Raw genomic sequence first — 15,799 nt, 5'->3', positions numbered from 1 at the left:
GTCTTAACCTTGTTTTCTCTTTTGACACAAACATTTCATAAATACAGCAGGTTCACAAAAAAATGAATCATTCCTGATCATAAGGCCTACAATTTCATGTTATTCACATTAACAATCAAACACAAACCCCAGTGTTTACAGATAAAAGTCAAACACAATATTCATCATGAGTTGTACAGAGAGGGTGTATAGGATACCACCAGGGATAAAATAAGCAACACAGTGCTAACCACACCAACATGTCCTCTGGAGTAATACACCTGCCTTCCATTTAAGGGCTGGACCGGTCTGTAGGTTCTCACCATCTGCTTCCCGTTAGAAAACTGGAGCTGGGAGAACGCGGCTAGCTGTAACACAGAGGGAATCACAGCTGGTAAAGTGGCAAAACGATTTAAACAACATGGTGGATGTAACACTGACAGTCTAAAGATATTCAAAGAGATACATTTAACCTTTTCTAGATACTTTTGGAGACAGTGGAGCTTTAAGCAAGGGTCAAATTTTCCCCATGATTCAGTGAGAGACTGTACATAACCGGACAACTTCTTTTTTTTAATCTCAGCAAGAAACAAACTTCCAGTACTAGCTTGTCAACTTAGGTGTTTTTTTTTTTTAGTTTTTGATGAATGTGTTATAAGGTGGGTTTACAATTAACTTTATCATGTTTAATTATGTGTTTAAGATTAATACAAAGTATAAATGCAACTTTTTTATTCAAAGAAAAAAAAATCTCTTTCACTGTTGAGAATATAATAAAGACTAAACAACCAAGCATCAAATCAGAAACTTTCAGGACTTTCAAGACTTTAGCTGATGCTGAATGTAAAATGGGATTTGGATTCATTGTTGTGCAGTAAAAGAAAAAGTCAGATTAATAGTTGTTTTAATTATTTTATGTAAGCTATATAACATGTATGCATAAAAAATGTTTGACTTTTGAGTGATGTTTTTCTGGAGTATATGAATAAATGAGTTGTATGAATGAATGAATAAAGAGGTGATAAGTGACCTGTTTTCTGCTGAGGAGGATGGGGTTTTCAAACAGGCTCCAGATGACAGCTTCAGCACAGCTCGGTGTAGTGAGGGAGCCGTAATAACGAAAGTACTTGGTCATATCCATGTGAGGAGGGATGAACATTTCCAGGGAAACACCCCCCAGTGTTGTGCTGTTACCTTGAAAAATAAAATATTAACAATACAGTAAATTAGCAAGACATCTGCTACTAGAAGGCTTTTAACTGATGTATGTTTGAGACTGTTTTAGGCTCATAGCTAATGAGCTGTTTACATTGTTACTTACTGGATCGGGTGACGTATTTCAGAGCATTTATGAGTGGATCAAATTTCTTATTGGTAAACTCTGATTCCTGTAATGGAATAATAAAACGTTAAGTCAAGCAGCAGTCTGAAATTGTGTTTTTTTGTAACAGGTGAACAGATGCTTGTCCACTTTTTGGAAGTAGTTTCAGGTACTTGAATTATATTAAGCTTAATATCGAGGCATTTATTCACTAATCTTCTTAAGGGGACTGGCTGCAGCCTGCAGATCTCAGACGCCCCCTATTGCAGACACTACTGTAAGACGCCGCTTCTGTCAGGACAGAAGTGACACAATTTGCCAGTACAACATATTTCCTGTGTTAGATTTTTTTAAATTAAGCTTTATTCATAAAAGTCTGCCAGTTAGATCCATGAAATAACCACACTGCTAACATTACCGACAAAGAAACATGTCATTATTAAGGCAGAATAAAGGTCAGAGATATAATCAAGGATTAAATTATGTATAGACCTGCTTAAGAAGTAGTTATTCAAACAGTGGCTCTCTTTATGTTAACAATTACTGTGTAAGCTGATGTAGCTACATAAGCATTAGCTTTGGCAATATGAGCTTTAGCAAATGTAGCTAAAGCTCACGTAACTATGTTAGCTATGTAGGTAATGTAACTACATATCTAACGAAGCTAAAACTAAAATAGCTATCATCAGCTATGTAGAGACATAAGATTTTGCAACATGAGCTTTAGTAAAGATAGTTAAAGCTCACAGGTCATGTAACTATAAAGCTAACATAGCCAAAACTAACGTAGCTAACAGTAACTATGTAGATACAAAAGCTTTAGCAACATATGAGCTTTAGTAAAGATAGTTAAAGCTCACAGGTCATGTGAGCCTGATTCCTGAGTTTTTTGCATATTTATCACACTTAATCGTCCCCCTTGTTAAATCATGAGTTAACTGTGATTAACCACAGTTCTTGGAAAGCTGAGTTCAATCTCACTGGCCACACCCAGGCCTGATTACTGCCAGATTTGTTGAATCAAGAAATCCCTTAAATAGAAACTGCCAGATAAAGTGAAGTAGGCTACAAGATCTCAAACAGAAACACATCATGCCATGATCCAAAGAAATTCAAGAACAAACGAGAAGCTAAGTGATGGAAATCTATCAGTCTGGAAAAGGTTACAAAGACATTTCCAAGGCTTTGGGACTCCAGCAAACCACAGTCAAAGAAAACTGGGAACAGTGGTGAACCTTCACAGGCGTGGTTGGCCAACCAAAATGACTCCAAGAGTGCAACAACAACAACATCCAGAAGGTCACAAATGAACCAGAACAACATCCAAAGACCTGCAGGCCTCAGTTAAGGTCAGAGTTCATGACTCAACCATGAGGAAAAATTGCATCATAGGAGATATCCAAGGCCAAAACCACTGCTGACAAAAACAGAGCAAAAAGGCTCATCTTACATTTTCCCAAAAAACAACTTGATGATCCCCAAGACTTTTGGAGAAATATTCTGTGGACTGAAGAGACAAAAGTAGAAATTTTTGGAAGGTGTGCGACTTGTTACATCTGGAGTTAAAAATAACAACATTTGATAAAAAGAGCATCATGCCAACAGTCAAACATGGTGGTGTCAGTGTGATGGTCTGGGGCTGCTTGGCTGCTTCAGGACCTGGACCACTTGTTGTGATTGATGGAACAGTGAATTCTGCTGTCTACCAGAAAATCCTGAAGGACAAACGTCTGGCCATCAGTTCATGACCTCAAGCTCAAGCGCTCTTGGGTTATGCAGCAGGACAACGACCCAAAACATACCAGCAAGTCCACCTCTGAATGGCTCAAGAAAAACTAAATAAAGGTTTTGGAGTGGCCCAGTCAGGGTCCGACTTAAATCCAACTGAGATGCTGTGGTGTGACCTTAATGGGCAGTTCATGCTGGAAAACCCTCCAATATGGCTGAGTTAAAACAATTCTGCAAAGAAGAGTGGGTCAAAATTCCTCCCCAGCGGTGTGAAAGACTCATCACCAGTTATCACAAAAGCAGTTTCAGTTTTGCTGCCAAGGGTGGAACAACCAGTTACTAGGTTCAGGGGGCAATTACTTTTTCACACAGGGCCGGATAGGTTTGGATTTTTTTCCCCCTTAAAAAATTAAATAATGATTCAAACACTGCATTTTTTATTTACTTGGGTTGTCTCTGTCAAATACAAAAATTGGTTTGATGATCCGAAACATTTAAGTGTGATAATTATGCAAAAAAATTCAGGAATCATAAAGGGGGCAAATACTTGTTCACTGCATTTTACACACACACACACACACACACACACACCCACCCCCACCCACACACACACACACACATATATACAGTGCTTAACAAATTTATTAGACCACCCTAACCCTAGCCAAAGTAAGGTTTATGCTGCCCTTAATTAATAGCAATGGCAATTATCAAAATCATTTTTATGTTTCTGCAATGGTTAATACATCAATATGTAGAAGCTCTTTAACCCAAATGATATTTTTAATGCTAAAATAGAATTATTATTTTTATACATGAATTTTCAAATTTACTGATTTACAAAAAAAAAAAAAAAATGAAAAAATTGTAAAGCACATTATTATTTCTTGATTAATATGTCAAATTATAGTTATTTACTTGCATTCCTGAACAGAAAAATGAATTTTAGTGGTTGAATGTTATGCTTGATTAATTTCTGACTTCTCAGAGAAGCCCAGTGAGCCAGCTCAAATTTGGGTATAAAAAGGTGAATTCAGTTTGAAATTCCTCATTCCTGTTCAAAATGGTAAAATGTGGAGAGCTCACTGAAAATGAAAGAGTCCACATTAAAGCACTTCATGATGCTGGATGGTCTTTGAGACAAATATGACAGGTGGTCTAATAAATTTAAGCACTGTATGTATATATATATATCTCAATGTATTCGTCACAGTTTTATTAGAAGAAAACACAGAATATCACCTGAAAGAAAAATCCAAGCACAGCCACACCCATGGGGTCTTTCAAAGCTTGCGACACAAAGTCGTACTCTTCTTTAATATGGACGATATGCATCTGTAGATGGCGGGAAAGAATTAACAAGCATCTCAATACAATGAAGAAAAAAAAAACAGCTTTGTGACATTTCTGGCACACATGCTCATATTTCATATACCTCCATTGAATATTGTTCTCCATCGATGGTGTGTTCAGACCCTGGTCCTCCATCTTTGCCCCAGTGCATGTGAACTTGAACGGCCTTGTATGGCACAGCAAGATTTCCTCCTTTAATCTTTATACTAGAGGGTAACTCCAGGTGAACTACAAAAAACAGAAGTCATGCAATATTTATCACACAGAAAATATCCATGATGGAGATAGGTGATTTGATCATTAGGCAGAGGTAGAAAATTACCAGGGGGCATCACACTTCAAAGAGCCTCAAGATGTAAGACATTTATTATATGTGAGCAACAAATATGAAGCATACTTTTAAAATAAATTAAATAGCTCAGACATGTATTTTGATGAACAGAGCAGCAAGGTCCACATAGTGATGTGTCCAATGTGAATGAGCAGGTTCAAAGATCCAGATCTTTTATGTGAACGATAAGATCTGGATCCTGTTTGAGAACAGTTTTTATTGCTTTGTAATTATTTTATTGATCTTACAGGGATGATCTTTCTTCTACTCGGCCTCTATCACAGGCAAACCACGCATTAAAGACTACGGCTTTATGGTTTAAGACTCATGTTTTACACCAGGGGATGCCATAAAGCCCAGTCAGTGAGCAAGACGAATTAGGAAGATATCTTGGAAAATGATTACATGGGATTTTCAAGTAAGTATGATTGGATTGGAGTAAAATATCAGCACAAATATCAGTCATATGTCAAAACACTGCTAAATTTGACCAATGTAATGAACTAAGATGGCACCAATTCAAGCGCTTTTTGGGAGCCAGAAGCGGGCATGAATTCCCATCACTAGCTCCATGCCTCTCAAAATGCTAAAAATGTTCTTCAAAATCAAATTTTTGACCATCAGACAAGACATTATGTTCCATGGACCAATCACTGCACATCACCTAAAGCACACCATCCCAACTGCGAAGCACGGTCGTGGCAGCATCATGTTGTGAGAATGCTTCTTGGCAGCTGACCTTGGAAGGCTTGTAAAGGTAGAAAGTAAAATGAAATTCAGTGAAATAAAGGAAAACTCTAGAGGACAGTCTTATTCAGTTTGCACAAGATTTATTTTCCAGCAAGTAAATGACCCGAAGCCCACAGTGAGGTCAATGGAGAATTTGTGGCTGGACTTGAAAAGGGTTGTGCAACCTGACAGAGCTCGAGCAGTTTAGCAAATAAGAATGGAGTAAAATTGCAATGCTTTTACATATTTTGTCCTGATTGTGTCGTCTCTCTGCTGACACAGTCATTTCAAGTTTTTTATTTTTGAAGATTTTCCAAATGTATAATTATTTGTTTGATACTGTATGCCACCTGTGGGTGCATACAGAGTTGTGAATGGTTTCGCTATATGGTTTAACTATATAACCCTATACAATTTAGAACCTCATAATCTCACTTCAAGTTACCTTATGACTTTTATTTTCCAGTTTGCATTAAGAATGAAAACGTGGACATACCAGTGTGACCGTTGTTGATGAGACGACCACGAAAAGCTTTTTGGTGGCCCGTGAAGTGAAAAGGAGTGAGACGTCCATCTGGCAGCACTTTCCTTGTTACAATGTTAACTGGAGACTGAAATCTGCCGCTGCAGTGGTGTGAAATAGCTCCCCATACATCTGGACCTGTAAAGGTTTGAAGAGTAATAGAAAAGTTAATCTGTATGGCTTTGAAATTCTTCTTTTGGTTATAAATGTCAGTGATTTAACTAAAGATGCACCTGTGCAGGTGTGACCGCATACATCTTGGGAGAGGTAGCACCAATCTATCAAAACATGTTAGAAAAAGGAAATTCATAGACAAATACCATCTTTCAAACATTTTGCCATAGATTGAATAATGAAGAGATTGCCTGTGTTTGGTGGACATACCTGCCCCTGAGATGATCCTCATCAAAGAGGCAAAAACAAGTAAAACAAATGAAAGCAGCATAGTGAATGATCCGTGTCAGTCCCAGTGTTCCCGCATTGAGCTTTTCTGAGTTAAAACAGAGTTCAGCCAGACTTTTATGACACATGTAAGACCACCAGTGTCACACCGCCCACATGACCTGCTCTAGTTTTATGACTGACACTGCTAACACAGATACCTGCAGCCATATCAATAAGATAAAGCAGGACCCTTACTCCCTGCCTGAAAAGTCAATTATTGGCTGGAAATGTCCTTATAATCATATATAATACTCTTTCTTAAATGACCTCAGTAATGCAGAGTTATCAGTGAATGAAAGATGGTGATTAATTAACAATGACAATCAACGATGTATTGCAGCGGCAGATTTACCTCTTATTTAAAGCACATGAATAAATGTATTCCAACAAGTGGCAAAGGCCTACAAAAATTAAACCTAGACAAGGCTGATATTCCACGAAACCACACAGCAAAGTAAAATATAGAGGTGCAGAAAACCAGACAGAAAGTAGGCTACATACATATAGGATAAAGAAGGTTCAAAGAACAAATGATGCAAGAATGAAAGTGTTATGGTTTGTTTTCAACATGACAAACACATGGCGGAAAAAATGTGCAGCAAAAGGGAGAATCTGTGTCACTCAAGCAACTGAATATTACAGCTGTTATATATAAACATAGAGAATATTAACAGATACGTGGCTATAGTTCATGTTTTTATTGTAGTGTATCAATGAGAGTATAAAAACAATGTGAAAAAAGTCTCTTATTATAAGGAAACTTTAATTGACCATCTACATCTCATCCATAAACTTTCATCCATTTCTGATGCGCTTACCAAGTCCAAAGTCTTTTGATCAGGAACAAAACTTATTGAGATTTAAAATGTTTTTTCAGACAGCAGCTCAGTCAAAGTTACAGGCAAACAATGAGCAGCCATATCAACAGAGTGTCAAATTTTACTTCTAAAGCATGTGTGGGTCTGACTCCAAGCTACTGAGAGTTTCTATTAAGTGATTAAACAAAATAGGTTATGTATGACAGGCCACTGTGTAATGAACCACTAGGCCAAATTTACATCATGAAAAACATCTCTATGTTTACATAATTCATCTTCATAATAAAAAATAAGGCAGTAAAATTGTCTCTAGGATGGTGTAGTTTCAACAAACTTGTAGCGACAGTGAGCAAACCTGTTGCTAAACAAAGTTTATTCCCACTTCTGTAAGGCTGTGAATTGTGGGACTGTAATTTCAACAGATGAGGTGAAGTTTGCTTAAACTACACTGAAATATAGTACACTGCACACACTTACTCTCATTTCATTTTCAGTAGTTAACTGGATCCAACTTCATGTTTCAGTCATTTATGTGCTCTTATTCATTTCTTAAATATTCTTTAAACTATTTTGCTTTTGTATAATAACAGTTCTGTGAATCGTTTTGTTGTGTCTGCATGGGAAAACCAAAGGAAAACTACACAGTGAATAGTGGACTAGTCAAGTTTTTACCACAAGGGGGCAGTATTGGCACTGCTGATTTCAGGCGCCACCGACGCACTGTCTGCATAAATGATATGTCAATGAATTGTGCTGACCAGTGTTGCCAACGTAGCGACTTTGTCGCTATATTTAGCGAGTTTTCAGACCCCTCTAGCGACTCCTTTTCAAAAAAGCGTCTAGCGACAAATCTAGCGACTTTTTCTGGCGTTGCTGGAGACATTTGGCTCACGCCTCCATGAGCAAACTGCAGATTAATGGGACTGTAAAGGCGCCTTGATAGTTTTTTCTATTGTCTCTTTTTGGTCCATTTAGATTGTTAATGAAGACTGTATTCACAAAAATAAACTGATTTGTTGTAGGCTCTTAAGTGGACCATAAGGTTTAAAACTAAACCAAACGTAAGAAAACTAAACTTCTAAGAAAAACCGAATAATATATAAATAATAAACCAAAAGAAAAATTTCAAGTAACTCTGCCAGAGTATCTCTTGGGTCATTCTGCCTGTCCCAAGCCCAGATAAAGGAGGAGAGTTGGAATTGTGACGTTATAAAAGCAAAAATCGACAGAAGCAAGTTCATTTGTAGTTCTAGACATATTAAGGGACTCACTTTTTGTCTCTTCCATGACGTTTTTCCTTTCTCCTACAGCGTCCTTTACAATTAAATTCATATGAAAAATATACAAATTAGGCGATGACGTCATCTAGCGATGGGCGACTTTTAGGGCAGCCAATAGCTACTTTCCTTCCTGAGGAGTTGGCAACACTGTTGACTTTGTCACCACTGGGCTGTTAATAATCGGTGCTCCGCCTTTAAATAATCCGAGAGTCTTTCATATAGCTGAACATTTCACCAAGTACCAAACTCATCGCAACACCTGTGCCCCCTCCTTAACATTGTGATTTCTATTAGTTAATTTCAGGTAATTTGAGCACCAGCTGTGATGGACCGCTGGAGGGGTAAAGTGGCTCTGGTGACCGGAGCCTCAGTGGGGATTGGTGCCGCCATAGCTAAGGAGCTGGTCCTCCAGAGCATGACAGTGATTGGCTGTGCCAGGGACCTGGAAAAACTACAGGTTTGTTAACTCTAAACAACAGTGGGGCGTTGTGGGAAACAGTTCAGTTAAAATAGAGTCAACATGAGAGATATGAGGAGCACTTACTACTGCAGGGGTGGAGATAAGGGAGGAGTGCACAGACAGGACTGAAAAGCTTTTATAACAATTTCTATTTGAGTAATAAAATGTGCTTTGGCCTCTTTATATTATAAGGATATCAAACTGTTATTTACTGATCCAACTTTAGGAAATACCCGAACCAACATGGCACAGTGACGATGTTGATTTAAGGCAATATTACATTCAAAATTATTTTTCTTTTATATCTACCACAGTAACTTTACATTAGTAGCAACCAATTATAAACTATACTCAATGGAAGTACAAAAACATTGCACAAGGCTGTTATGTAAGGATGACAAGATACAGTTGACTTCTTTGTTTTTATTAGCTTAATCCCAAAATCCACACCCAAATACTGGCTTTACCAGATCGTCTTGCAGTGGCTGTAGAAGTAGGACAAAGTACGTTGTGGAGCACTTGGATCAAATTTTATATTCCTTAATGCAAATTTTTTACTCAATATTTATTTTCAGTGTTTGTTCTTCCCATTCACTTTATTTGGTATGTCTGTTAAAGTCGTCATTAATCAGCCAGTCTCAAGGTTTGCCACAGATACATTTAGGCATGCAGATATGCTCTAGATGTTGAAAAAAAAAACCTATAACTAAGCTTCTAAACTTTTAAACTTCCATAAAAAGCCTATGTTGGTTTAAGATAGAAGAAAGAATGGGACAACGTTCCTCTCCAATGGAGAGAAAGACAGATTTAGCTAATGACTGATAAATTATAACATACATTGAAGTCACTGGAATAAAACCTCCTCAAGCTTGAGTTGATGATAAAGCAGATTTTTATTTAACATGTCCTTTTTTGTCCTGGTTTTAGAAAGTGGCTGCTGAGTGTAAAAGTGCCGGCCACAGCGGCGTTTTTGTGCCCTACAAGTGTGACCTGAGCAAAGAGGAGGAGATTCTGTCCATGTTTTCTGCCATCAAAGCTCAGCACAAAGGTGTGGATGTGTGCATCAACAACGCTGGCCTGGGTCATGCTGACTCACTGCTGGACGGAAAAACAAGCGGCTGGAAGAACATGCTGGATGTAAGAGGGTCTATTTAAGACATTTGGATTTATTACAGTTGTGCTGAACACCATGTCCCACATTTAAACACGTCAGAGCAATGTTTGATATCGCACCTGTACATTTATCAAAGTCAAATCAAAGTAATGCCTTCCTAAGTACTCTGGGAGGATTCACCTTTAGTTTTGAATGTTGTCTGCTGAGAAACTTAACTTGATTGAGGTCTGCAACCCCAATTCCTAAAAAGTTGGGACAGTGTGTTAAGTATAAATAAAACAGGCTATGATGACTTGAAAACATTGATACCCCATATTTAATTAGAAATAGCACAAAGACAACATATAAAATGCTGAAAATTATACATCTATATACATTTGTGAAGTTATGTGCCCATTTCAAAATACTTGGGACAGGGCCATGTTACTACCACCCGGTGTCTCTGGGTTTTCAATTTTGTTTTCCTGTAACTGTGTCAACTGAGGAATCTGAAAATGAATAGCAGAGAAATTCAGTAGAAAATGATCTTATCACCATCTAGCCAGCTGAAAAAAAAACAACTGGGCATATCTTTCTATCACCAAAAAACTTGGATTTGTATTTGCTATATTCCTTCTGCAATCTTCTGCATACTCCTGTTGTCCAAATGGTCAAAATGACATTTTGTTCATTCATGTTCGACTCATCACTTATAAGTGTTTTCCTAACTAATTTAGACATTATTGCCGATAATGCTATTGCAAACATTGTTTTGCAAGAAATACTTAAACACATGGACAAAATTGTTGGTACCCTTCTGTTAAAGAAACAAAAATCCACAATTGTCACTGAAATAATTTGAAACTCACAAAAGTAATAATAAATACAAATGTACTGAAAATTAACCAATGAATCTGGCTTGGCCAAAAATCATGGTGCCCTTAACTTAATATTTTGTTGCACAACCTTTTGAGGAAATCAAATGATTTCTGTAACTCGCTGTTTCAGATCCTTCCACAGATGTTCAAACAGATTTAGATCAGATTTAGAAGGCCACTTTAGAATAGTCCAGTGTTTTGTTCTTAGCCATTTTTGGGTGTTTTGAGCTGTGTGTTTCATGTCATTATCCTGCTGTAGGACTCATGACCTGTGACGGAGACCAAGATTTCTGACACTGGCATATTTGGCTCCAGAATGCCTTAATCAACTTCAACTTCAACTTTATTGTCCCCTAGGGGAAATTTGCTTTGCAGGCAGGTAAAAAAAAAACATAGAACATAGGGATGTTTCATCCTGTTAGATTTACACTTAGGTAATCTGAATCTCCTGCCAGAGGGTAGGAGCTCAAACTCAGCATGTAGGGGATGGTCAGGACACTGTATGATGTCCTGAGCCTTTGAGTTTACAAGATTTAAAAGATTTTAAAAGTTTAAAAGATTGTTGATAGGTCAGGTAATGTGACACCAATGATTTTGCTGGCAACCTTGACCACCTGCTCTAATAGTCTTGAGATTTCATTGTACCCTGCACAGATTCAAGACAGTGTTCTTCTCTTTGTACGCTTCACTGCATCTGCAAATGTAGAGCCAATGTGACTTGCCAAAAAGGCTCCAGTTTGGTCTCATCTGTCCAAAGGACATTGTCCCAGAAGCTTTCTGGCATGTTAATATGTATTTTGCCAAATCCCAGTCTGGCTTTTTTATGATTTGCTTTCAACAGTGGAATCTTCCTCGCTCGTCTTCCATTAAGTCTGTTGCTTCAATTTGTCATAAATTTTCCTCTTGTAGCCACATCCAGAGAGGTCGGCTACTGTCCTGCGGACCTTAAACCTGTGAATAATATGGTCAACTGTAGTCACAGTAACATGACGCTGCTTGGAGATGGTCCTATAGCCTTTACTTTTTTTCTTTTTTTTAAACCTTTTTTCTTACTAATTTCCTGGGATGTCTCCTTAACTTTCTGTGGTCCATGTTCAGTGTGGTACACCCCATGATACAAAACGGCACAGAGACAACCTTTCATCCTTTATGTAGGCAGACTGACTGATTACAAGTTTGAAAACACCTGTGATGCTAACAGGACACACCTTAGTGTAACATGTCCCTACACTCTACACGCGAATGAGTTGACATTACTAATAAGCACTAAACATACTAAGTAATCTCAGCTTAACATGATCATTGCATTGCATCTTTCAGCTGAATAATACAGACGACTAATTTGATTTAATAATGTCAACGTTTTTTGACAAAACACGAAAGGAAAAGTAAAAAGTTTGCTAAAAAGTTTAATTAGAAACAAAATCTGGGTTTATAGAGTATGGTCAAATTATTTAACATCTTTTCTAGGGGTACTATCAATTTGTCCAGGCCAGTTTCATTGTTTTTTTTAAATGATTCTGCTGAACCACAATTCAAAAGTAGTGTCTGATTTTCATTTGTTAATTTTCAGCATATTTTTAAATATTTCATTTATTTTGTCAGTTTTAAGTTGTTTCAGTGACCATTGATGTTGTTTCTTTCTTTAACAGAAGGTTACCAATAATTTTGGCCACGTCTGTTTAGCCTCAAAAAGTTGCAGAAATACTCAGAAATCAGCTTTAAAAGCATTTTATTTAAAGGGAACAATGAATTTTTTGGGATTGTTTCATGTTAGAGTTTTCTTCATTGCTTTATTGTCTTGCAGGTGAATGTTCTTGCGTTGTCAATTTGCACACGTGAAGCCTACCAGTCAATGAAAGAAAGAAATGTTGACGATGGGCAAATCATCAACATCAACAGGTAGTTTTATTCAGTCAACATGTAAAATGTTTGAATATGTTTTAAAGAAATGCTAGCCCATTTAACCTCATTGTGCACATTCAAACACATGGATCCAGGAGCCATTTGCCCTTTATTAAACACTAACAAGTGGACAATGGGTAGATGGATGTATGAATGCATGATTTTTTGCAAAGACGATGAAGAACATTAGCTTTTCTCAGATAAAGTGCATATGTTTCTCTCAAGCAGGCTTTCCAGATGTCTGTCTCATTTTCTTTCATCCTTTTTCACTAAATACTTTCCATCTGTCTCTTTCTCTCCAGACAGGAGGGAGAACAATCACCCCACCCTGTCCTTATGTAACCTCTACAGTCCTTATGCAACCTCCAGACTTGTTCTCTTTGCTCTGTTGTGATTATAAAGCTTCCTGTCTCAGGGAAGAATGCGATTTTTATCACGGAGGCTGGTTAGAATTAGCTCTCTCTTTTTAAATCATGGGAGTGCACCGACAAAACTGATGATTAGATCCAAGGGTTTTATTTTCCAATTATGACTTTAAGCACATAGAGAGGAAAATAACAGAACACACAGTTATCAGCCACACTGAACTCTGATGATTTAATCATGTCCTGAATGTCACTGTCTTTTCTGGATATTAATATCTCTAAATATTGTTTTGTTTTAGCATGAGTGGACATCAAGTGTTTAATTTTGTGGAAACACATTTCTACACTGCCACCAAGTTTGCAGTGACGGCCCTGACCGAGGGTTTGAGACAGGAGCTGCGTGGGGCCAAGACTCACATCAGAGCCACCGTAAGACTTCAGCACTGTTTATCTGCAGCTAAAAAACACTTTTGACTCCTCAAATTCAGCACTGTTACAGTTAAAAACAAGCTGAACCTGAATTCTTCTCAGCCCTCAAAACATTTTCACTCATATCAGACAAGTAATAACAGTTATTTATGATGATCTTTTCCTTCTGCAGTGTATCTCTCCTGGTTTGGTGGAGTCTGAATTTGCGATGCGGTTCTATGGTGGTGATGCTGAAAAAGCTGCTGCTCCTTTTGCTAATCTAAAGGTAAAGATATATTTATCCTTTATTTTTACAGTATTCTCTATAACAGCAGGCTTATTAAATCACTGTTAATTTCTATTACAGGCATTGGAAGGCATTGATATTGCAAATGCAGTCACTTACATCCTGAGTGCCCCTCCACATGTGCAGGTGTGTGATTTTTTTTCTCCAATGTACATTAAATGTGATCCTTCTAAAGGGATTTGTCACATGTTTAAAATAACTTAGCAGTGGTTTAATCATCATGGGATAACTTTTCTGCTTTTCTTCCAGATTGGAGACATCCTGATGGCACCTGTGGAGCAGGACTTGTAGTATCACACATCATGGCTGAAAAATAATCTGATTTTCCACATTTTTAAAATCTATAACTGATTATTAAATTTGTAGTGAAACAATGCAGAAACAGCAGAATAAAATGGCACATTTGATCAGAAATCTGTAGCTCTCGAACATTTTTATTTTCAGCATTGAATTTGATCATAGTGAGGCTGTAAGTACACAAAGATGAAGAGTAAATAGACTTTAAAGGATTTACTTAATATGCCCCTTTTTCCTCTAAACAGGCATTAATACGCTGCCAGTGCAGCCTTCAAGAGAACTTAAGAGTTTAAGTCTTTCCCACAGATCTTTTGACACTGGTATTTGTAGCATCTGCATTTGGTGGAATGGATCGCTCTGCAATTTGATGGTTCAAGACACATTTTGAGTTTTCTTTAAGCAGTGAAAATTCACAGAGCAGAAAGACAGATTTACAAGAGAGGGTAGTAACAAAGTTAGAAATCCAATCCATACAGAAAAAGCCAGGCTAGACAAAATCAAAGCTAATTGCTAAGCTATCAGGAAAGCTACCAGCTAAACTAAACATCTCAAGCATGCAAAAGGAAATGAGTCAAAAACAAACATACATATACACACATGTGGCATACATACAAGAATCAGAATCTGTGTGCAGGGGACAAGGCTGAAGGTCAATATTGGATGCTTTTGACTTTCAGGCCCACAGGCAGCACAGCATTAAAAACAGGCATGATTCTGTACTGGAAATCACTGTGCGAGCTCAGGAACACTTCAAGAAATCATTGTCTGTCTACACAGTGCACCATGCTATTCACAAACACAAGTCAAAGCTGAATCATACAGGGAAGAATCCATATGCACTATCCAGAAATGCCGTCATCTTCTCTAGGCCAAAGCTCAAAATGGACTGAGGCAAAATGGAAAACTGTTCTGCGGTCAGATGATTAAAAATTTGAAATTCTTTGTGGAAACTACCAACGCTGCGTCTTGTGGACTAAAGAGGATATGGATCATCCAACTTGTTATCAGTGCACAGCTTAAAAGCCTGCATCTCTGATGGTATGGGGTTGCATTTGTGCGTATGGTTTTATTTGATTTGCAACTCATTGCATACTTCTTTGGAAGTGCAAATCAGGTTCTCAATTTGCAATACAATGATGGTGCTACGATCTGTTTGTTTGGGATTATGATGCACCTTCTGTTGCCCTGTGTCTGCAATATGCTTTTTAAATAAAGGTTGACTATGGGTACTAAATGAATGAATGAATAAATAAATATATGTGAATAACAAAGAGAGCTTCAACAAAGGAAACAGGATTGCCTCTAAATGACTCAGCAAATAGTTGACTTGTTTAAGTTTCCTGAGAGGCAGAATTTCATTCTACAGTCTTCTTTCAGGCGCCACAAGCACTGATCGTGTAAATATTTAGTGGATTGACCAGATGTTATCAGGACTTGGTTGTTTGCATGGGGGTAATCGTTGTTCCGCCTCTGAACTATATCCTTCTATCTCCTTTCTCCTTCTTATAAATGAAAACTGTACCGTGCAGCATTCACAAGCACCAAGCTCAGATTAAACTCGGTGACCCCGCCGCCGAAAT

The 15,799-nt window shown here is 37.7% G+C and overlaps 2 protein-coding genes across 2 annotated transcripts; one reads left to right on the top strand and one right to left on the bottom strand.

Moving 5' to 3' along the window:
* Window positions 1-132: 132 nt before the first annotated feature.
* Window positions 133-6,595, bottom strand: ca4b (carbonic anhydrase IV b). The gene is made up of 8 exons (XM_041805037.1): window positions 6,349-6,595; window positions 6,198-6,242; window positions 5,938-6,102; window positions 4,464-4,609; window positions 4,271-4,363; window positions 1,301-1,367; window positions 1,010-1,173; window positions 133-347 (listed from the first exon to the last, which is right to left on the bottom strand). Exons 1-8 carry the CDS (start codon window positions 6,407-6,409, stop codon window positions 165-167), a joined length of 924 nt encoding a protein of 307 aa, XP_041660971.1. The 5' UTR covers window positions 6,410-6,595; the 3' UTR covers window positions 133-164.
* Window positions 6,596-8,687: 2,092 nt separating this feature from the next.
* LOC121521235 (dehydrogenase/reductase SDR family member 11-like) lies at window positions 8,688-14,819 on the top strand. The gene is made up of 7 exons (XM_041805051.1): window positions 8,688-8,963; window positions 9,894-10,103; window positions 12,745-12,839; window positions 13,507-13,636; window positions 13,809-13,901; window positions 13,983-14,048; window positions 14,172-14,819. Exons 1-7 carry the CDS (start codon window positions 8,832-8,834, stop codon window positions 14,211-14,213), a joined length of 768 nt encoding a protein of 255 aa, XP_041660985.1. The 5' UTR covers window positions 8,688-8,831; the 3' UTR covers window positions 14,214-14,819.
* The last annotated feature ends 980 nt before the right edge of the window (window positions 14,820-15,799 follow it).

Source organism: Cheilinus undulatus, linkage group 2 (assembly GCF_018320785.1).
Source record: "Cheilinus undulatus linkage group 2, ASM1832078v1, whole genome shotgun sequence".
Classification (NCBI taxonomy): Eukaryota; Metazoa; Chordata; class Actinopteri; order Labriformes; family Labridae; genus Cheilinus; species Cheilinus undulatus.
This window is presented reverse-complemented; position numbering and strand designations above follow the sequence as displayed.